Raw genomic sequence first — 24,449 nt, 5'->3', positions numbered from 1 at the left:
AGTGCATTATAGAGCACAGCTTGCAGATAAAGACAGGCATTTTGTTTGTTTGAAATAGCATACAACTGTTCAGATTTAACATGAATGAAACTTACTGTTGCGATTACACAATGAGTCATATGTTTACAAGCCTTGTGTAAGGTTGCAACAAATTAACTACTCGTGCTTGCAAGCCCTCCTTTAACCTTGCGACCAGCTGTGTTCAACTAGAAACGCAAACGCATCCTTATCAGTTTGTTATTATTTTGAACCTAATCATCAGTACGCGAGATGTGCTGCTGTAAATGTACATATAGCGTTCCAACTTAGTTAAACGATTAGTTGATCGCCAGACGCAGCAAAGTGCAGTGCGCTTAGTAATAATCATGAGGGATTTGTTTGTTACATTACTGGGATTATTCACCTTGTTTTCAATATGTTTGTCAGTGCATGTCACTGGTAAGTGCACAGGGCGGTGAGATGTGGTGTGTTTTCTTGTTAAGAATGATTGTGTTTCAGATTTGGAAGATGCTTCGCAGGAATACGATACTTTTAATGTGGAGGTAAAGGAGGGGAAAAAATTGAAACTCTTGTTTCGCCACGGACAGCACATCTTACGTAACCCGAAGTGGTATTTCAATGGACGACCTATTCCAAGGACACGTTGCACCTCCAATTACGGAGAACTGCTGTGTCCTGCAGTAACGCGTAACGATTCCGGACGGTATGATCTATGGATAGGCGATGGTACACGCCACAGTCAAACACGTCTGATGTTCTCCGCAAACGTCCAAGTCGTGAAGAATGCTGATTATGATTTTAGCGAAGTGATTCCACAGCGTGACACAGTTCAGGAGGTTGATACGTTCAGTCAGGACTACGAAATTTTGAACGATTGTTTCTGTTCGGGAGTAACGGGCCGATGTACAATTGCAACTGATCTGTATCGTACAAGGGTATGTTGCTAACATTTATCAGCTCTGTTTTTGGTATATAGATTTTTTTATCTCTCCATTCGTTATAGCACAAATTTAAGCTCTCAAATGCAATCCCCGAAAAAACGTTGCTGTTAGAAGGTGAAACAGCTACGGACTACCTGAAAATACCCTCATTTGTTTGGAATGGGAACCTGATCACAGCCTATGGAGGTTATTTACGATTCCCAGTAACGGATGAATGTTACATCGATCGAAGCAAACCCTGCATACTACTGTTCGACAAACGGAACAGACACCGTGCTATAGGATTCTTTTTGCCACCGTCACACGACCAGAAACAGGTGCAAGTGCTCATGAAGGAAACGAACTGGCGACTGGTGCCGGCATATTATGAACGCGGCGATCGGATACCAGAAGATGAGATTAACAAATTTATCTTTATGAGTACTCTCAGCCACATAAACGATGTGTATATTCGTGGAAGGTATAGGATGCCTGATGAAAATAACGTACTCACCATCGATATGGCAACTGTGTACAACGATGGTTTGGGGAAGGTGACTACTGTCGAGGATTGTGCCTGTCATCCTGGGTATGGTGGATTGTCGTGTGAACGTTGCAACAAGGGATATATCCGGGTGTATGAATCGGTCAACACAGATGGAATGTGCTTAAGTATATCGGAGCTTTGGAAGTTACATAAAAACAAGTACTCGTTGGAATGATATATATATATTCGCAGTCTTCGGGGCATTTCGTTGTTAAATATATACTCATACAATGTAAAAGCATATTGAAAACCGAATAAAGTTATATGCATATATTACTTATTTCTAACGAATATCACACATTCGAGATTCCAGTGGTCATTCATCAAACTTTTTACCCAAAGAGTGTTCCACAGAACAATACATGTAAAAATGTATTAAAATCTGGGGAGACGGAATCAATCTGTGCTTGCGATCAGGTTTATAAAAGCGTCCCGAAACGGGTAAAAAACGATAGTAAAGCAACCGTCAAGGGATCAAGCACTATGGTCGATTTTCAAGAAATAAATATCCATTCCTTTCCTTACATACATACGTTCCACAAGTGCAGTAAATATCATGATGCTTTTCAGTAGATTTTAGTAAGCCACAGCTGGTACAAAAGGGAGGTGAAATTTAACACAAATTCCGATTTAAAGATCGGATCGATTTAAGCAAAGAATCGCGGTATCAAATAAAACCGTGTATGCGACAATTCTCAATGCGTACGAGTGAACATGTTAGCTTGGCGATGATGATGATGAGTCCCACCTCATACTCCGATACAGTATTGAGAGGAACGCTTTTATGATATAATTTGTATCTTTAGATAGTTAATTAATAATAAATTAACGAACTTAACGAAGTGATAGCCACAATTTTCTTAACTCGTCCTTAAAGAGTCCAGCAGCAAAGACCACCTATCAATGCATAGCGACTGCTTTCATTTAAATTTAAAAATCCAAGCGCCCCCAAGGAATGGAGAACGGCTTCATAAACTATATAACAGGATACTGTTTCCTTACCGAATTACTAATCAATTTATCACAATTCAATTTTCGGGCTGCAATTGAAGCGACTTTTTATTAGGACAGTAAATGCTTTATTAACCCCCTTATTTCGCGCGCGTGTCTCAATAAGGCGAATAAATTTTTTTCAGTACTTCTATCAAGAGGAAAGGAAACACAACGTTTCTTTGTTGCCGTATCGTTGAACAGTGGCCAAAGCGGCATAAGAAGCTGCTATTGGTGAACAAGTGACCAAAAGCGCAAATTTTGCTCTTATGTGTACGTTTTTTTTCCGTTACCGCCTTTACGTTGAATTTAATCACACCATCAATTTTTATTAACTTTTTTTTAACTACTTTCACTATTAAACTAAGTTTATCAAATTATCACTGCTTATAGACTACTGATCAGAAACTGTGAAGACAGAGACTGTGGATCTGCTACACAATTAAGAACAGTTAGAACTTTCGAATCATTTATATTCTAGAAATATTTCATATATAATAAAACAAACGCATGATAAATCAAGGGATCAATCCCATAAAATTGCGTTCAGTATCAATGCGACGAAGACAAAGTACATGCATGACGGAGGCTCTGACCACGATAGGGCCCGACTCGGAAGCAAAGTATCAGTTGACGACGACGATCTCGAGGTGGTAGAGGAGTTCTGCTACCTTGCACGTTGGACAGCTCCGAACAAGTTTCGGAACAATTCGGTACAACTGTCCGCAATTTCCCGTTGGACACACATCACTAAAACCATACCAAACTAGTTGAATATTGCCTAATACTCTTCATATCTGTCTCTAAATATAGGTAGACAAAAAAAAAATCAAGATCACAGGTGCTTTTGATTAAAGGTTGTTATTTACCGTTGCGCTCTAGCTGCGGTATTGGAAGTGCTTGGTCCTTAGAGGGAGTTATTGTAACGAAATATAGAGGTGTTCACTGGTATTATGGTTCAATCGTGTTGATTGAACAAAGTTTAACAATTGGCAAAGGTTTTGATTAGTGCATCATCCTTTAGATTTAGTGCATCTAATACAGTCATAACTTCTCCAAGCCCTGCACTGTTCTATGATTCGGTATCAAAACTTAGATCCTGATGTTGCTGATCATGGGACCGTGTGGTCAAACTAGTGCTTGCCAAAATAGTTTCAATATTCGATTTAGCAACAATAAACGGTTAAAACAACATCTGGAAAGTCAGACTTGATCTTGATTTTTAACCTGTAACTTAGCTTTACTTCCAAAATTATTTTCAAAACCAGTTGTTAACGATGCAAATACAAAAAAATTGAAATGTTGTTTAACGTTAAACTCTTGAAATAAATAGAATAAATCATGTTCTTCAATTCATACAAAACAGTTTTTATCCCCTTTTTTTTAATGTTAACTTTACTCTGAATAAATTTTATGGCTTTATTAAGACTCCAAGCTAAATGTTTGTGACTATGAAAATGTTGATAGATATCGTTTTAGCTAATCGACACCATCTTGACACTTCAATCAGGGTGTAACACGAAGTACAAAACGGTAGTTGTAGAAAAACGCGGCTTTTTTAAGACTTTTTTAGGAACGCTATTGCGAACCAAAAAATTAGTTACTTTATTCCTTGGCGATTTTCTACCAAAGAGGTTCGTTGTTTGTGATCCCGTCCATTTTATAAGTTTTTTCGCAAACCTAAACTCACCACGGTTCTAATCGTTCCGATCGAATGCCAAGATCTTTACATTTATGTCGACATTAAAACCGCAGTGACAGCGGCGGTCGGTGTAAATAACGTTTGTTTACAACAGTAGTATAAATACAATACAATTTGAGAAAATATTAAGAATCATACATTCAAAAAGGAAAGACAAACCAAAGGCAAATAAATTAATATTTTCTTATTAAATCGCTGTATGAAAATCAATGCCTAATGGGGACGCCCAGTACTTATTATACCAGTTCCCAAAAAATGTTAGTTTGAAAAAACTGTCATAAAAATCGCGATCGCAAACTTTCGCACAATATCTCTTCACCACATGAAAGTACATATGTTACACTATTATGTGGTACTAATGAGACGATGTAACTCAACAAAACTGGTTTCAAGTCAAATTAAACATACATGACATTTTTCACAGACTTTTTGCAAATATTTTTAAAAATGTAAGAGAATTTTAAGACAAATCACAAACATGAGTACATATGGAAAAATAATATTAAGTTTCCTTTCCAAATTACAAAAAGTTATCAAGTTCAGTACCTGTTGAATTACATTGATTTAAACAATGACAAAAAACAAGTTTTTTTTTAAATATTTTTTTACAAATCTTGACTTTAACAGCCTCGTTTTCAGAAACCAGATTAGTTAGAGACTTGATTTTTTTGAATTCGTATAGTTTAATCCTATGGATTGAAAAACTATGTTTGCCATTACTGGAAATTTGGATTTTTGATTTTCTTTCCGGCAAATGAACAACGTGGCCTAGTACGATGGTAACAGCGAGCTCGTAGGCTGGATCAGGTAGAGTCGAACCTGTCGGAGATCGGATGCAGCCGTGGATGCGGGGACTGCAGCTTTAGACCGACTTTCCTGAAAATGGATTGGCGTCCTTGCTGTGTCTTTGCGACCTGCTCGACCACGAGGAGGAGGCCAAGAAGAGAGAGAGATAGAGGGACCAAAGAAAAAAATATAATAAGATAAGCTTAAAGCATTCCACAAACCCAAAAAGCACATGCAATATCAATACTTGCAACAAAAATCACAATTTTAGCAGTGTGCATCTGGTGAAATATTTGAAACATTACTAGGTTAAAATATAAATATATTTATATGAAATACGAAAACAAAAATAAATGCGCAGTTAACAGAACCGTAAAAAAACGCATTTTCTGTAATGATGACAACTGTTTTCAAATGAATTCACATTATGGTGCTTCTACCGAGAAGCGAACCACTTATCGAACTTGAGCTCGCCAACAGAAACGGCGCTCGAAGTGAAAAGCTCTTAAACTATACCTTACGCATGACGTGTAAGGAAAGACGCCGATAGCGTCACTTATTTGCCTTCTGGTATGAGTACAATTTGCGAACCATTCTCTACCGAATCAACATTGTATTCAGTGGCTCGTACTTCGTTTTTACTTCCTTAGTGAAATGGAAAATTTGCTTCTCGCGCAGAACTGCGGAAGGCTATATCCTTTTGCTGGCGACTGTGTACTTAGTGCACCATGGACCAACTCCCACAGCCGCTCGCTATGTTCTACTGCTGCCAAAGAGCGCGAAGAGTGACGCCGATAATGACAATCCCGTTCCTTTCGTCGCGTGAAAGGAAATGTTTACTTTTCCGTGCCATTTGTGCATATGCTCGCGTAGCAGCGGTACATTCAATGGTGCATAATGTGTGAATGACAGGATCTTACAATCCAGCGCTGCATTCTGCTTGGTTATAATTCTATGTTCTGCGAAACGATTTAGCTGGTTTAAAGCAATATTGCGTGCTGTGTTATCATTTGGATAAGACACAGCGGTATGCAGTTGAGAGGTTCCTTTCATGCTTCAATTTGAGCATGTTATTATACTCACCACTGAAGGTGTGAGACTAATGATGCGGGATGTGATTGTAAGATGTTTTCTCACACCTAGCATAGTTCAAACACACGTTCGTCACATGTAAAGGTGACACTCGTGTGGTGAATGGTTTTGAAATGTAAATTAACATCCATACATTGCTAGAAGTGTGTTCCATTTGTAATTTGTAATTCATTTAAAATGTGCCAAACACTAAACGAGTCTAACATATTTTAATTTCAGAATAATATTTCTTTACTTGAATCGTTGTTCTATATCTCTACGCTTAATTTCAAATTAATTTATAATTCTAAGAATCCGTAGTATGCAATTTAGACAACATGGAAAATTAAAGCATATAACCTCTAAGAGAAAAAAAATAATAACATAGATAACGTGTGGTAACGACTCCTGATTTATGTTCTAACAATTTGTTTGACATCTCTTGTTAATCTTTAAAAAACTGTTTGCCGTTTCCGTGAGTTAGGTAAAAAGTAGTAAAAGAAGCGCATGTTGATGTGATCAAAATGGCATAAAATTATTTATTATTATTTATTTATTCGTCAACGGACTCATGAAGCCCACTCGACAGCGTTCACAACATATAAATGACGATGTAAGACATTAGGAATCCGAGGTAACGCGGTGGATATTAATGTTGTCGCCGAAAGTCGCAGTTGTCATGCCTGGCTCGAACGTATCGGAAACATCGTTAAAATTACGACACATGATCAGGAAAGGATCGGACGATCCAAACACAGTGCGCCGATTTTCCACCGCCAACAAGGATCGCGTCCGGAGAGAACGGGCCGGAACGTAAAGGTTGATGGACGAGAGTAGTGTAGCAGAGTCAACGTGGCCATTCATTAGACCCGCTACGAACAATCTCCTAGCGTTCAGCAACCTTACCTCGAGGGGCGATAGGCCAACCAGCAAGCCCCTGGTCCGATAGTCTAGTTGGCGATCCCAGGAACACAAGGCGAAGCGCGTAAATTTCCGCTGGATGGACTCGAGTGGTGCAAGCGGCCGAGCTGCCGTAGGCCATGATACATTAAAACCGATATTTAGCAACTTCTGTTAAATCTATATATATAAAATTCTCGTGTCGCGGTGTTAGTGTGCAAACTCCTCTTAAACGGTTGAACCGATTTGTTTGAAATTTTCGCTGAACGTTCGTTAGGTATGAGAATAGGTTTACCGCTATTTTTCGTTTCGCTAGGCGGCCTCTGGCCAATATTATGAGTTCTTTTCTGTTTTTCCTGCGGGAGTTATCAAGTAGGCATAGCCATTTTTCCAACACGAATAATGTTGAACACTAGGTACTGGAAAAAAAAGTTCTAACGAATATATCAATCACAGTAGGTACACATGACGATTTATTTGTGCAATGTTATTCATTGAAGCGTAAAGTCAGTGATAAATAAGTAAAAAGCAAGTGTGTGAATATTAAAAAAATGCTGTTTAGTGAATTGCGGCTCGGTAGTACATGTGGAATAGGCGCCTTACACGGAAGGACCTGGTATTAAGTCCCGATCGTTAAGGAGAGCCAGAAATACCTCCTGAAGTAGCAGAAAAGAAGAAGAAGAGCCACAAAAGAAGAAGAAAAATTGCTTTGATTGGGAATATCATTTGGATTAAGAATGGCAATAATTTAAGAATATTCTACTGATCAACGATTTTCTCAAATCGCCACTCTAATAATACCACACGAATCAAGATAGAACACTCAAAATGTTTGGTAGAAAACTTTAATTACAAAACACATGTTTAACACGTTGACTGCCACGGTACATGTTCAGTGAATTGCCCGTCGCAAATCGCTCTTTGAACCGATTTTATGATGTCGTTTGTTTTGCTAATTTCTTGAAAACTTCTTCTGTCTTCTGATTCTGACTTTGATAATTACGATGTTAATGATAGTATATGTGATGAATTTGCTCTCCAGATATTTTTAAATAATTGGACTTAGACAAAGAGAGAAAACCCGAAAGCTTACCTCAATAATCCAACCCCAACTGCATGAAGTGAATTTATCGGTCAACAAAAATAATTTGCTTTTGTGGAAGAAATCTGCTTTGCTAAGCCGCCTTTACATATGACTCCGAAACACTTTATATTTTTGATTATTAATCTACGAGGAAATCTTTGAAATTTTGGTAGCCGAAACAAACAAATACGACTTATAAACGTTGAATAATGTTACATTATTCACAAGTCTTCGACTTCGACAAGATCAAATCGAAACTAAAAATGGCCATCAGGGTGCAACTAATTTTTACCTACCGTATTTATCAGACTATTTTGCAAACACGGCATGATATTGGTGTGCTTCATACGCGGTACGTTGAGTGCATTTGTCATCACCCAGAAATTGGGGGATGTGGCCCCCTGGGAAGTGTTTGTATCAACCACGAAATAGGTAATGTGGCAGTCAACGTGTTAAGGGCAAAACTAGGTTTGCCGGGTAAGCTAGTACAAATATATAAATATGACCGAATAGTGATTAAGTGTGATTAGTTATACAAACAGTACACTTACAAACAGTGTAATCTCGTTAAACCTTAAAGCAGCATAATTAGCAGATCGTTATCTGGTGATTCTGAGTTCAAATAATCAACTAAATGAATTTGTTTTTTTTTAATATTCATGCCAGATGTTAGTATAATCATATACCTCTTGCCAGTTACCAGCACTTTTTATAGAATATTTAAATATCAAGAATGTGATTGGGTGCTTTTAAAAATAACTCCCATACCCAGCGTCCAGCAGCTTCCCAGAGGAGTGAGGTTTGAATTGAAACAGCCTACTTCCCACATCCTCTAACACGGGGGTAGTTCATAAAGTGGTAGTGTGAAGCAGAATCTACTCAACCGTCTCATGCGTCTTATGCTTCCCAAGTACTGCCAGTCACTAATGAAGTGATTTGTAGCGCGCGTGCATACGGAACTCGTTCCGTGTTATTTTTGGTGGTTTTCCGTTTCGATTACTCCATCCAGTGCTTTGAATTCGAGCTTTCCGACGATTCCCAATACTTGCCAGTCGATTTGCCAGGAGCACTTCCGATTCTGTAGTAATAAAAGGGGCTTAAAGAGGCCGGAGGTAGTACTGGTATACGATCGCACAACAATACCGCGAATCGAATGCAAACAAAACATTAGCCAGACGGCCACTGAACATGGATTCCCTTTTGGTCAGCGTTCGTGGATGTGGATAGAGGTTTGGGGGGGGGGGGGGGGGGCAGATTCGTTTTCCCGTATTCCTGGTTTTTGGGGCGCGTGTTATACCCCTGCTCGGTAGGGGAGAACAGTGTATATGTGAAGCACACCGATGCATATTCATGTAGCGAGGATTCATAAATAAACATTCGGGCTCAAACATTGTGTGCTGGTTGGTTACATAATTTCCGATATTTTCGTGTTCACCGGTTGCTTTCCCTTTGCCATCGGTAACACACCCACGATGCATCTTTCGCGGGGAGAATTAAAAAAAAACACACACTTGAGGTCGCTGTTTGCGTATGTGATGATGGTAGTTCGCAACGTGTACTCGGTTGCAACAAGCGCGGTGAATTGGTGAACGTTAATAGCGATCTAGTGAACACTGCTTTAATGGAACACCGTGCGATTTAATTTGGATTTTTCTCAGTAATTTTGGTACAGTGGTGCTGCTTCATACCACCGCGAGATATCGCGAAACAACGCCACAAAGCGAAAGAGTTGAGTCGGGGTGAATGAAGAAAAGTAACTCAATTGAAAATATTTCATTTCCGTTGAATAAGCACCATTTCCGTAATTTGCATATGGCGCGATTTGTTTTCCCCAAAAGTTTAAGCTATTTTCCCCATGCTATATGGTTGCTAGCAGATATAGAGAACATTTTCAAATTCTAAGACACCTCCATTTCATACCCAAATGGAAATGCAGAACATAACACCTGTATCAAAGTTTCGAAATGAGCATTGTTTGAATATTTTCACAATGTAAATAGTGTGAAAATATACATATCTACTGAGAAAATTGACCTTTTTTTTGGCACATGGTATTAAAGCATCTCATAACTATGTCGAAAACATGCTATGTTTTACATTTAAGATGTAAAAACAAAAACACAATAATTAAAAGCTCGTAGTAAGAAATCTTCAACTGTTATACGGGCGCTGCAAATCAAAACAACAGTATAACATACAGGAACAACGAAAATTGAGAGCGACGGTTAGAACGAATGGTTTGAGAAATTGAGATGAAAACTGAAGAGAGATAGAGCTGTGTTTGTCAGGGAAAATTGCAAGTGTATTTAAATTGTAGGTGAGCGAGGGTGCGTTTATTTTGGTACGAGGAATAGTGTCCTTTTAACTTAAAAAACCATGGTGCTGCAGTGCTTGTTAGATGATGTTGTGAACATTTGAGCTCAATAACAGTATAGCTACCATCAAATACTAGCCAATTGGTAGCTATAGAGTACTGTGTGTTTGGTAATGTGTCCCTAATAATGTGCCCCTAGCGCTGTAAATCAATTGAGCTGGAGTGCGTACGACTGGTTTGGATGCTATTTGCAAATAAGCAAATTTCGCGAGAGCAGTCAAAGCTCATTGAGTCTGGTAACGATAACCGAAGGGGAAACCGTGACTCTCTCAGAAAGCGAGCAAACCCGGCGAAGTACTAGAATTCCGGTGTCACTTGTCATCGTTTGACGTTTATCGTTCGGGTAGAATCTGTTTTCCCGTTGTTTTTTTTTTGTTTGCTCTCAGTTTGCGAGTACTTCTCTATTGAAGCGAAAGCTCTCCCTACGTGTCTTCGTGTTTCGGAAAAGCTTACAGAATTCTGGGTTTGCAGGAGAGTTTTGCTCGTTCATGCGGAGCCGTTTGCCAGGGACATCCGGTTTACTTCGGAAAGTTTTAGTTCGCGCTCGGTGAGAGCGAGAGAGCATTGGACGGGCAAAAAAATGGGCACGAGGGCTTGAAACGTTCGGCCATTTCGCCCGATGGGTAGTTAGCAGTTCGTATCCGTTCGTGGCGTGTGCGTGTCCGCAGCAAGAAGGCTCGTCCTTTTCGAGTTCACGTACGTTTGCGTTTCGTGTTGCGTGTATGTTTTGTGAGCAAAAGATAAATCGCATTTCCCCGCGAATCAGCGTACTGAAGCTGTGAGTAAAGCGATAAGATAGTGTTTTTGCGACTAGCTCACCGAGGAGGTGCAGTTTAAAACCCATCTAATCAATCACACTGATGGAACAACGTTTCGATCAACTTCGAAAAACGTTGTTTTTGTGGTGCAATTTTCATGAAGAAGCAACTGCAACAAAAAAAACAAACCCCACCTTAAACGGTTCCATCGGGTGAGCAAACAGCAGTCCGTCTTTTGGGCTTTTAGTTCACCATGCTCCACGTGTGCCCATGACGTATGGTTTAATTATAAAAAAAATAGTGAAAATGGTATAAAAAATAGCGAACTAGAAGGAAGCGGTAGTACCGCAGTACCCCCATCCTAGGCGATTTTCTTTTACTTGCGATTGTAAAAGCCGGTTTTTTGGAGAAGAAAGTTTTTACTGCTGGTTGGTTATGCGTACAATGTGAATATTCTTTTTTTCCGTGTATATGTGAACGTGCTGAATGTTGCGTTTGTGTGTGATGTTTTTTTTACAAAACAAGAAATGTATACATTATCATTACAATGTTGACTGAAAGGGCTGATGGAAGTTCGTACATATAATGTGAAAAGCGTAACGAATGATGGAAACGTTCTTAGAATTATCTTGCTTGTGAAAACAAAAATCGGAACATCTTTCTTTAGGTTTTTGTTACAATTTCACTTGGAAGTAAAGTAAAAGTAGAGCTTTTTTTCTTGTTTGTTTTCTGTGTTTCCGGTAGCTTTGGTTGTTTTTGTTTTTATCTAAAAAGCGCCGTGAGAAAAACTCCGTCACGTTGCCGAAGGTTGATCCGTTTCACTAAAACAAAATGCCGGTTACGCTCACGGAAGCGGAAATGAGGCTTTTCCGTCACCGTTGTGCTACCCCACCTAGTGCGTTATTTCTCTGTGTGCTTGTGTGTGTGTGCGTGAGTGTGTGTTTTGGATGTCCGCTGGTCGTCCCTTCGTACGGAAGCAAACAAAATCCCAAAAACCGAAGCAAATGTTCCGTCTCCCACATGCTATTACTGCGTTAACACACAGCAAAAGAAACTGTGGATTGCTATGTCTTTCAGTGTCTAGCAGTGTCCGACCAGCGTGCACGATTGGCCTTAACAGGATTTAGGTGACGACGCACTTCCGTTGCTTGTCAGAGAGTGGATTAAGGGACGACGGGCAAGCAAAAAAAAAAGGGAAACAAGTTGAACGAATATGACGATAATTTGCTGACGGATGTGAACAAACCGCACACGTGTGAGCCTATTTCCGTTGGCCGGATTTATGTAACGTGTGGGGCTATGTGTGTTGGGCAAAAAAGTTACAGAAAGTGTAAGAGAACCGTTGAAATAAAACTAGAACATATGTGATTTACAGTTGCTTTGTTGAATAGGTTTTATTTTAAAGAAAGATATAGAAAAAGTTATCAAAGTATCAACTAGCATCTCGTACGTTGGAAGAACACACAGAGAACAGAATCATGGTCCACCATGGTACGCAATAAAACAAACAAACCCAGCAGCGAAACGTTGAAAAACTTACAGAACACAGTTGCAAAATGACGTCCTAAAAATATTAAAGAATGTGAAACAGAGAAAACTATTCGCGAAGGTTTAATATGTTTTTGTTGCAGGCTTCTTTTTATTTCTATTTCATTTGGGTTATACTTTTGCCTAGTTTCGGCAACGCCAGCTGACGGTTTTTGGGGTTTCTGTTCCATAGCCCGGTTTCCTTTTTTTATGTCATAAGTTTGTTTTGGTCCCAAACTTAAGCCACATTCTTGGCAGAAGGGAATGCTGGCAAAAAACCAGCACACTAACACACGGTTTTTTTACTTTCCGTCTTATTCATTGTGCCCACATGCTCCTTTCAGGTGGCACCCCACCCCGGGGTGAAAGAAACATTCAACCAGTATGGAAAGAAGCCGACACAAAAGTTAATCCCATTTTCATCATCATCACCTTTGGATGGAGCTGCGCTCGGTATAGCCCGACAGTTCAAAAAACTGTAATGTGTGTTTGGATTTTTGATCCTTTTTTTCTTCCTTTTTTTTGCTTAACCGGAAACGGAAAATGGATGCGGAACGGATGGGTTCAAATTCCGTTTTTTTTTCTATCTGCTACTGGGTACTGGTGTTAAAGTGATGAAAGCAAGAAACACATCTTAGGCATCCACCGGAAACAGCTGCGAGTGGCAGATAAAAAGTATCCTTACGGTTGGAAAGCTACAATGTTTCGGCACACACGGAAGAATACAAAATAAAAGGACAGAAATGTTGCCCAAAAACCAAGGGTATCATGTACAATCTGCCTATTTTGGAAGGGTATTTTCTTTACAAGACGTGCACTGTGGAGATATTTTTACATTAGGCTGACTTGCATGTAGGTTGATGTAGGCTTAAGCAAGTTTATCCCTTTTATCTGTCTTTTATAGGGAAAACCTGAACATAAAAATAGTACGACAACCAGATATCTGTACATCAATCATCGTACCATGCGGTTGTTGATGTTGCGTTTTTTTTTTGTTGTTGTCATTCAGGACGTCCATCATTTGTCCCAATGTAGCGACTCAAATCAACTCGCAAGCTTTATAGCACTAGGCAAGGCGTGTAAATGTGTGACGTCTTTTATTCATCGAGACGTGCTTGGAAAATTTTTCCTTCAGAATCCAAGTGTTTGTCCCTAATCTCTGTCACGCCCTTTCTTGTTATCTCTTTCCTGTCTATTTATTTGCCATATGATTGTATGCCTGAAGTGCAATGAAATCGAGGCGAAGAATCGAGGTTTTAGTGAAAAAGGCCTACCGCCAAGTATGTCCTCAGCGTAGAATTTCTCAAGTAATCTCTCGCTTCTTGACGTTCAAGTTCACGTGCCTACGTTACGGTGTTGGTGGAAAATTAATTCCCAACATGCACTCCACTTGATACGGCCGCCACCCTTTCAAACCTCCTCTCCAAACTGTAGCTTCCTGCACAAGTGGGGGATTTTCTCCATATTTTCGTTTGGTGCTTTCCATTGAGTGAGAGCGAAGCCCAACAGTATCACAGCATTCGCATTCGATTCCACATCTCAGACGGAGATGATGATGCTTGACGGTTACAGACGGAACGTCACAAACCTTTCCCAAAGTGTTTCCGGTAACGTTGTTTGATGTCGGATGTTGATGTTGCGGATGTCCTGATTCAATTCTCGTTGTACCAGGAACGTGTTGTAGGGCGTGTCTTTCCGCTTTTCGGTGACCTTTGCTACCATTCTTGGTTTGATGATGTCGGTGGCGATGGTTCAATAATTAAAACCAAATAGAAAGTGAGAATCGCTTGGGCTCTTGATCAATAAAGTTCCCGTTGCTAGATGGCGCCACTTGTCTGTGTGTGTTTTTTTTTTGCCGGCTAACTTGATCTTGTTACGTACTGTGCAAACGGTAGGTGTTTGTAAAATGCAAAGCCTACTTCACCGAAAGATGCTTTAAAAGCTTTTATTACAGTGGGAAAATTTGCTCCACAACAGAACTCCCGCTGGACACCTGCGTATGACCCGACGCAGAACTCCTACAGGAAAGGAGGATACCTTCTTTCATTTTGCTACTTGTTACAGGGCTGGATTAACACCGGTACAGGTGTACGTTTATCCATCTGGTTATTCTGCAGGTATCCGGCATGCGGTAACTGCTTCGTGGAAGATAAAATAATTAAAGGTAGCCTAGGGTCGTTTGTGACGCGTTGGTCACCGGACCACACGGACGCATACTCACAGACCGGATGTTCCAAGTCTGGGAATATAAATCTCGTCGTATAAAGGAAGAAAAAGGGCCGAACGCAATAGCGGAGAGGGGGGGGCGTTAGGCGTCCCCATCGGTGCACGGGCAAAGAACCCCCGAAAGCCGGGTAAATGGTTTTGAATTATTTATAGTCCCACGTTAGCTATCGTAGGGTCGTTTTTGCAACGAAATGCCCCTGCACGGTCTCGTGGCGTGTATTAATCATCGTTCCCACGGCAATCTGTCAGCGGAAGAGGCTACACGGAATTAGTTCCCCGTGGGGTGATGCAAGCTTGTTTAAGTTTTATTTGCCTCGTGCGTCTGATGAGCTCGTTCCAGACGTGAGGTGGGACGGTGGAGCATTTTTTTTCTTGTCCTTTTTATCGTTTATGTTTTTAGGTTTGTGTGTCTGTGTGTTTGTTTTTGTTATTTGTTGATCGACTGACCACGTAACTGGCAAAGAACATTCCCCAAAACATTAGTATCGATTGATTTATTCAGCTGGGCGGCGCTGGAAAATAGAAAACATAGCCTACTGAAACACCACAACGCAGCGTAACGCTATAAAATGCTATGGTGATTGATTTAATTTTGTTACATTTTAAAACAACCTTGCCTGATTCGAATCCGCTCACCTTCGTCCCTCTTTCAGGCAGCCAACATAAAGGCGGTGTGAAAATAAAACCATCAACCAACGTGTAGGTATCGACAAATGGGTCGAAATCGAAAATAAAGTACCAATACTGGCGCGTTTTGTTGGCAGTGAAATGTGCAAAATATTGATTTCTCTTACCCCAGTGTGTATGATGGAAAAAGAGAAACGGTGCAATGAAAAATAAATAGAAAGTGTGCAAAATTGTGCAACTTGGCTCGGCATTAAATCGCCCGTGCCCGCACATTGAATGCACAACGTTTTGTGTGTATGTGTGTGTGTGTGTGTGTGTGTTAGTGTGCCAGTTGGTTGATTGTTTTGTCGACCAGCGTATTGTTGTTGTGCGTTGTTACGCGTTGTGAGTGGAAATATTCTGCCTGGTGTTTGTCAGACGGCGGTGAACAGTGGATGCAACTATGCCAGACGAGAAAACTTGCCACGATATGCACTAGGAACGCATTCGTTTGAAAGTATGGGCGATAGTGAGAAGGCGATGGGTAGCGTACATAAATTGTTCCGGAAGAGGTTGAATTGAAAAGCATTGAGTTCCTTTCGGCAGGATAGAGACTAGGTAAGTGGTATTATGTATTTAATGATTTTATTTGTTTCGAAACGTCTGTTTGAGTTTATTTCTGTGAAACAAAAAGGGTTGAAATTTGTTTTTTAAGAGTTTTTGTTTTTATTTTTAAGAAAATGTTTTACAATAATAACTTAAAAAATAATACTTAAAACAACGCGCAATCGAGCAATTTTTAATAAATTTGAATATCATAGTACATGATCAAGTTGTTTGTTTTGTAATATTAGAGCAGATTTGAACTTCAGGGGTATGTTCCACCTTTTAAATGATCATTTGAATTTCACGAATGTTAATACATATCATTGCGTATTGCACGCTTGAAAGACAGAAAAAAACATTTCGTTCATGTAAAGCAGTCTAAAATAGGCCACTGGCTTCAAGGTGTGAGAAGAAAACGAGGAATAACTAAGAACGTTACCCTCATCTATTTTATCCATGCGAACGATTCTGATCCTGCTGAGCACGGTTGGATAATGGTCAAACCATAACGGTAATGATTAAGTCAGCATTCTCCTAGGCAGGACCTCAACCTGTCCCGTATCCGGATCATCCGGATATACATATAGAAGCTAGAGAGTGAGTGTATTATCAGGACTTATCTAAACATCACCAACAGCGATGTTCGAAGGGGGGCGGCACAGGTCATTTTTTTAGTCGTTGCTCCATCCTTCGAGTCTAACGAAGGATCTGAGTAAGCGAAACTCGGAAACGATGTCGTCCCAATTGACTTCGAGCGATATTTCATCATGTTCAACGTGTTGGGAGAACATCATGTTTCGGGCGGGGTAGTTTTGGTCCAATCAATCACCCTCACAAGGGTGTAGATGTGTTATCCGCTTTGGGCACCTTTCAATCTTTCATCTATCTTGCGGTACGATTCCCAATGTTCGAACGAACACATTCGTAACGTAAAAACAGAAAATTCCAAAAGATATTTCCATTTAACATCCATCCGTATCCGGTTTATTTTCATTTCCAAATCGGAAGAAGATGGTCCTTTTTTTTGCTGGCTTTTTTTTTGTTCACCTCACTTGAAGGGATACTTCTCCTACACTTCCACCCTTCCCGAGAGTAGATGAGATGGACAAATCAACAGTTCGGTATACCTCGTATTCGTACTAGCTGGAAAGACGTCGCCATACTTCAAACCAGGCAATGGGACCGGCGTGTGGGAGTTTCGGAGAGAATCCAGTGCTTAGCGGAGGGTTCGATTTAACCATGACAACTCGCAATATCCTGCACAGCAGAACGCTTACGCATGGATCAACTCTAGAAGGTAGCGCTGCCAATGAGGGACAACCATTGGAGAGCGAATAAATTTTCTAGGAAAGAAAAAAAAAGTATCGAAACATTCTTCACATTTCTACACCGATTTGGAAAACTACAAACATGTTATGGATTATTTCGTTTGTGCGTTTTTCGGTCCCCTTTTCGGCCGCATCTTTTGGGAGCGATACGTCCATTCGGTTTTGTATCTCAAGTCGAAAGAGGTCAGTGACAGTGGGATAGATATCTGATTTCGTTAGCCATCCGTCAGGTAGATCTGGTCGATTGAACTCGTACGGTAGAAATATTGAGCAAGCATATCCGGAAGATTAACCTTTCGAGTATGATTATACGATTCCTCCTGTTTCTGTTATGGTGAAATGAACATGTCAACAGGACGTGTTTCTTGAGAATTCGATCAATGGGATGTCAGTTTAAAAGAAAAGATATCGTTACGGAAGGTCAGTAAGTGTCGTTGGGCATCTGTACCAAATGGTTTGGGGAGGAAAACGTTTGACAGCAAAAAAAAGTATTTCTTGCCCGAAAGAATCTGATGCCGTTCGGTGACAGCATTTCATCTACAGATGGATTATAGAAATACACATCATTTTAATGCTTTGCTTCTCAGAACTCTGTACATGTGCTCTTCAGAATCATATTCCTTTCACCGAAAATCCTCTTAAAGATGTACATGTGTCAAACTAGGCATAACATCAAATGTATCGACGGTGCATTAACCACCCTAATAACTGTTAATACAATTCAGCTTGTGTAGATCGTGTACGGAATATCAACGTTTGTTTGACGTAAGTGCAAGATAAGCAAAAGCAATGCTTTCACATCTTATCACAACGTCTTCTGCCTGTTCAGTACTTAAGCTGTGAGAATTGCCTAAGGAGGGATACTGCTTTTATTATGTAATCAAAGGTATCCGTTCGTGAATCTGGCCACGGCACCAAGATGTAGATACATTCTAGAGAGCGTATTTCGTTGGCCACGTTTGATCGGAACAATGCCACAACAGGAAAAGATCAATTGGTAACAGGTCTAGCCGGTGGCGATTGGAAGCCAAAGCAACACACGAAACATCTCTAGCGAAGGAGAACCAAATTGTTGCGTTTCGTCTGTGGCATACTAAGTACAGTGTGATATCTTCTCCGATATAGATAACTGGGGTGAAATGATTCGGACAAATTTCGCCCTCCCACTAGATATCGGCACACTGGGCAAGCTATTAAGGAGACTAGCTATCGAAGTAAAGGGTACGACCCCCGACAGTGGGATGTAGCTGGTGGACTAGGTAGGTCATATAGAATTCTTCTGACATGCTCGTAGTAACGAAAAGTTTCCCCCTCCTTCTAGTCGTTTCTTCAGCATCTTCCAGCTCATTAGGCACGTCTTCTTTGTCTACCGATTGCTTGGCTCTATTGTTCCCCCGTCGGTCACATTTAAATCTATTGAATCGTTGCATTGGATGAGGTGGTAACGATGTATACGAGTGCCTCGTTACGGCTAGTACCGAGCTGTCGACGTTTGTTTTCGATTTTGTCAAAGCGATGATATTTAGTGTATTGGTAAGTTAAGTGTCTTACAGTACTTAATAAAAGTGCTGAACAGTTTCACTATAGGTTTCGCAACATGTTTAGGATAAACAGAGAGGATTTTCATTGTTTTTAGTCATAAGTTTTTTTTTTATAAAACTGTTGGTCAGCAAGAATCAACATAAAAAATTTCAACAATTTTACTCTAACTGCATAATTCCGAGTGTAACCTGGCGTAAGAAAATTACTAAACCAACAATACCAAGCAACGAACGAGCTTTAGTTTCGTTTTGTTTACTTTGTGGCTGAGTGATAATACTCTCTGAGTGTGTTTTTTCTTGGCCGGGCATTTTTTCCCCTCAATTTAAACATTTTATGCAGCGGAAGTTTTCACCAAACGATAAAATACTTGAACGCTAAACTTCTTGTAGAAAGAAAGAATCCTGTTCAGGGATATTTCATCCAATGCAGTATGTACCGAAAAAAGTACTCTTTTTTATTGTAAACACTCTGCAACGCTCACCGGTAAGAGGGTTTGATGTGTTTATAAGAGTTTCGATAAAATCAGCGAAAAAAAGCAGTTTTCATCCTCCTGTAAATTTCTTTCAGTTTGTTCCATTTTATGATATTGTAAGTTTCTACGGATTTATTAATTATCGAATGTTAGTTTCATTACATTTTAAGAAACTTTTGTGGGTCATTTGGTTTAATGTAAGGCTGGAGGAATAGTAAAGTTAGTTTTTGGGTAAAAACTTTGTGTTGTAGGGATCAGCATACCTTATTTGATATTTCCTGAGTTATGGTAGGATAATAATTATATGTAATCACGGAACATTCTACATGATATTCGGTTTGGTTTGTTTTCTATAAAATGATAGAGAAATAATTATGCCATAACTAAACTTATGTTCGTTTTGATTTGTTTTCTATATAATGATACTGATAGAGAAAGTATGTTAACATTAAAGTGATGTTCGTTTTGATTTGTTTTCTATAAAATGATAAATAAATAAGTATGCCATAACTATACTAATATAGTTTACGTTATGACGTATTGTTGACTTTTTAAATAAGCATGTTTACAGTAACTTCATCTTATTCCTTCATCATATTCATTATCAAACAATTTTTGAACGGCAATAAAATAAAACTCAAAAACAAAACCCTTTATAGCTCTTGTACTCCTTCACTCCTCCCTATTGCTTTCTTTTGCTTGAATTATTACCACTACGACTCTATTTTTATCCATTTAGCTGACCATAAATTAGTAAACTATTTTAAACCAAACTGGCATAGTGCGTATTGGGTCGCTGGAAAACGTTAAAATCGCCATAGTTGGACGCCGTTTTGATACCGATCACCATAAGTTAGCGGTCAGGCAAGCCGGTTCGTGACCGTCGTTGGCTTTGGGTGGCCTATTTTCCATTCCGCCTTAGCACAATACACAATTGTGCACGCAAAATGCCCGTTCACACTGCTCACCGGAAGCGAATGCAGCTAGTGCTGCGTTTTGCTGCGGACACCAGTGCGTTACCGTGCCAATGAGGGCCGAGTTCAATAATTTCCCAACCCTGGGAAACACCGGATTGTCCCGCACCAGGCACGGATTCGCATCGAAACGGTGGCTGTTCCTTACTGTTCTGGATTTCGATTTGCATTCAGCCGAGGCTATCCGGTAAACTTATGTGCACCATTATAGAAGCTCTACGCTGCGATGTCCGTGTTGGTCGGGTCGGGGAAATTTATAAATGCACCTATTGTACGTTTGCGGATCGGCTTCAATCGGGTGGTGTTGATGCTATTTTATGCTGGTAGCGCTGGTTTGTCGCTAGCTGTACGCATTTATGTGAATAAATTTAAGTACCGTTTGGGCGTACATACTTGCAATGGAGAAGAACATCGGTAGAAGCGGCAAACAATACCTGTCCTGGGGGCGAACTGTACGCTGGCGGTAGAACAGTCTCGCCAACCAATGACGCATGTCGTCGATGAACACTGTCTGTCATCGGGCGGGTGGAAGTCGTCGAGAATGAGGTGTATTAATTACCTATTGGAGATGTAATATGATTATCAAAACAGCACAAAATACCACGTGCGATAAAGCCTTTTGATGTCCAGGTTTATCAATCAGGGACTAGGTTTATTCGTGCTGTGAATTGATTGTCTTAGATGTCTATTACCAGCAGCTTGTGTTTTAATATTGTTCCTCCATGTCCTATTGCTATGGTGCTATTGAATGGTTTATGTCGGCTTGGTGTAATTTAATTCACGTCAAACCAGAAAGCTTTTGTTCTGTTTTTATTCTTTTTAACAAAAACAGTTTCTTTTGAAAATTTTAATTCATTTCAACGTAACTCTTTTATTTTTGCACCAAACTCAACGTCTATACGATTACGATTTTTTGTCCTTTCATGTTATATTCCTTTAATCCTCCCTTCTTTCGATTGTAAGCTATCAGTTTTTGGTCAATTTTTTATCCCAATCCCATTCTCGACCCTTTATTTTCAAATTGACGGATTATAGCGTAGTTTGGCGTTGATTGTGGTGATAAAATTCAGCTATGTGCATGGAAAAAGCGTGTAGCATAAAAGAGAAGCACAAAAAGCGATGTTCGTAAAACAGGAATATGTGAGCATGTGTGATCGTTGGTGTTCTGTACGAAGACAGGCCAATCTGCGATTAATGGCGATGGACAAATATAGTTCACCAAAATGCTTCCCCATTTCGGACCACTTTTGATGGTATGTGTGGATTTGGGTTATTCACTTCGCTTGGTTTCAGTACAGAATAATGCTTTCGTAAAGATTACAAAACCATCTCTGTCAGAGGTTATTCGCTTCGATTTGGCCGATTTGGACTGAAACAACATTGTTGCGAAGTAAATCTTTGAACCGCTAGTCTGTTTTGTTATTTGTGGGCAGTAAACATAATATCCCAAGCCTGGGAGGACGGAACATTTATAGACGGGTTTTATTGCTAGAAGATTGGTTGCCATTATTGGCGAGACTAATTCGTTTGGTATGTGAATGGTAGCTAGTTGATTGATGTGAAAAATTCTCTCCGCATTTATGGACTAGTCTAGCAAGAGTGTTATAGCTCTTTGGATTATCGAATAAGTTGAATTTTTTAAGTGACACTGTCAAATAATCACAATTCGCGTTGTCTTATCTACTAATACATTGAAAACAGTTTATTTACTTCTGCCACAATTTCAATCAAATAATCGTCATTTTAATTAGAAATGTTTAAAAAAGTATTTTTTTCTCGATTCTCAACAAGTGATGTGAATCGTTTCTAGTTGGGTTTTAGATTACAGCGTTTTTAAGTCTTATTTAAAAAAAATAATAATATGTTTTAACAAAAATAAAGAAACATGTCAATTTTTAGTACAGGTCAATCAACTCTATCGATGATTGTAAGTTCCTGTCCAGGGAATTTGATTCAATTAAGTTTTTGTAGTATGAATTATGATTCGTTGTATGAAATATTCTAGGCACTGGTCTTCTAAAGCGTTTGCGATTGTTATACATAAGATCATTAGAAGATTTGGTTATGAGCGTTTCACAAAAAAATTGAGAATGAAAGTTTAACGCGAGCGTACTCTCCTGTACAGCTAGTTTTTATTTACAGAAAACATACAAATTTTCGCGATTATTAGGTAATTGAACATACGGACGTATTAAGTGAGGTGTCATGTCTCATTAATGTCACTAAAAATAATATGTTAAATATATCAAATTCATAACTAAAACAGGTGAACGTAAATTCAAACAAACTCTTCAATACAATATGATTCGAAACGGTTGTTTTTCATGAAACTTCCATTGTGTTTATCAACTCTCTCAACTAATTACGTTGCGGTAACAAAACCGCATCGTAATGAAGAATTCTTGCAATAGCTTTATATATTTCCTCATAATGTGGGATAATCCTAAAGGGCTTACCAGCAGGATAAATGGTTGAATGGTGAATAAAACACTCTGCTGTACATGACCTTTCGGTTTGGCAGGTGAAGTAGTGCATTTTAGAAAATTTAATTTACCACCCGTAGTGTCGTGAGTGTTTTATTATCTCCAAACGGAATCGAGGGAAATTTTTAGTATGTTTATCAATAATGAAAATACATAATTGTCCCTCTTCTATATACGATTAGAAGAACAAAGATCATGTTCTCAAAGCAGTATGTTTGAGAAATTGTGTTTTTTTGTATGTAAAAGGTTTAGGTTTTATCAAAATTGGATGCTATTTATTGTGTGAATCGGATGTGAGTTAACATTTTTTTACGTGTTTTGTATTCGGAATTTTTCAATTCACTTCAGGATACTTTAATTTTGCGAACCATAAAGCTTGTTGTTCGTGGAATGGAATATAAAGCTTGTTCTTTGGTTGCCGTAAGATATCGCACCTCATTTTGTTTTTGCTCTCTCATACATTGTGTGCGAGATAAAGAATGCTTTCAACACTTAGCAGCATTGCGAATGATGATATTTTAAACTCTGGTTTTATTGTTCCCTCATAACCGACTACACTTAATCGTGATGTGGAGTGTTGGCAAGTTCCGGTTTCACATCCCAGTAATCCAAAAGATCATATCTTGAATTTTAAATGTTCGTTCAAGGCTTTTGAATACTGGTCTTTTTATACTTCAACACAACCGTACGTGTGCTCAACACATGAACAACACCTTCGGTGACACTGTACGATGCTAATGATGTTTCAGGTTCCTTCTAGATGCTGACGTGCGTGACGCGCATAAAATTATAAATCGTAACTACCTTCAGCACCGTCGGGGCACTTCTGGTAAAGGTTGTCGCGGATAATGTTGTTGTGTGTGGCTTTGTGGGTAATGTTTAAATGGTGTCGTCATTTCGTTGTTTGTCCTCTACGGCAGGACATTCGTTACTAACTTGGGTTTGGTAATCCTTTGGGATCCTTGTGTTTTGGCCTGGTTGCTGTAAATGAATGCCTTAACCTCTCGCCGGGAGCTTCGCGGGTAATAGTAATAAAACACATGTCCATGACGTTACCCTAACAAGCCGCTTTTCATCAGCTAGAATTGAAGGAGGAAAAAAAATCTAGTCATAGGTCCACCCTTAGGTCGACCAACGTGATTCGAACGTCGTTTGAAACGTGGTAAATACGCGCTTCACAGTCGACGTTGTGCTTGTGGAGGACGACTCTATAATGGTGCGTGTTGCGTGGCGCTTGTGGTTTAATTTAAACATTACTTTCAATTAATTTTATATTACAAGACATTTTAGCCATTTTGCAACGGACAGCAGGCGGCAGGAAATAGGCTGGCTGGCTGAAGCAGCAAACTTGATCTTTTGCGTGGTTTGAACTTTTACGAGCCCTCGAGCTAACCGCTGACTGCGCGCATGAACCGTGCGGATGCGGGGCGAAGGTTTCCCATCCAGGGGAACTTTATTAGCTTGTAGTTTCACGAGGCAACCGGAAATGGGCTCACCATGTTTGACGACGGTGCTTCACGGGAGTGAAAAATTGTTCCATGCACGCGTCTTTG

The 24,449-nt window shown here is 39.6% G+C and overlaps 2 protein-coding genes across 6 annotated transcripts in view; both read left to right on the top strand.

Moving 5' to 3' along the window:
* Positions 1-303: 303 nt before the first annotated feature.
* Positions 304-1,738, top strand: LOC125769650 (laminin subunit alpha-1-like). Its single transcript, XM_049438457.1, has 3 exons — positions 304-438; positions 499-935; positions 1,004-1,738. The coding sequence occupies exons 1-3, from the start codon at positions 366-368 to the stop codon at positions 1,640-1,642; spliced, it is 1,149 nt and encodes a 382-aa protein (XP_049294414.1). The 5' UTR covers positions 304-365; the 3' UTR covers positions 1,643-1,738.
* Positions 1,739-10,367: 8,629 nt separating this feature from the next.
* The window catches only part of LOC125769640 (hemicentin-2-like), a 218,616-nt gene continuing 204,534 nt past the window's right edge, over positions 10,368-24,449 (top strand). For 2 of the 5 annotated variants that reach the window (XM_049438444.1, XM_049438445.1), the window contains exons 1-2: positions 10,368-11,152; positions 15,539-16,109. The gene's annotated coding sequence lies outside the window, so the exon portion shown is untranslated. The remainder of the gene's footprint in view (positions 11,153-15,538; positions 16,110-24,449) is intronic. The other 3 variants (XM_049438446.1, XM_049438443.1, XM_049438447.1) reach the window with 3 other exon arrangements.

Source organism: Anopheles funestus, chromosome 3RL (genome assembly GCF_943734845.2).
Source record: "Anopheles funestus chromosome 3RL, idAnoFuneDA-416_04, whole genome shotgun sequence".
NCBI lineage: Eukaryota > Metazoa > Arthropoda > Insecta > Diptera > Culicidae > Anopheles > Anopheles funestus.
Note: the sequence above shows the minus strand (reverse complement) of the source record. Positions and strands in the feature narration are given on the sequence as shown.

Bases quoted from the DNA above. Each gene is read 5' to 3' on its own strand.
- LOC125769650 (XM_049438457.1), top strand. From the start codon at position 366: ATGAGGGATTTGTTTGTTACATTACTGGGATTATTCACCTTGTTTTCA. The intron at 439-498 runs GTAAGTGCACAG...ATTGTGTTTCAG, and splicing joins TTTGTCAGTGCATGTCACTG to ATTTGGAAGATGCTTCGCAG. The intron at 936-1,003 runs GTATGTTGCTAA...CATTCGTTATAG, and splicing joins CTGATCTGTATCGTACAAGG to CACAAATTTAAGCTCTCAAA.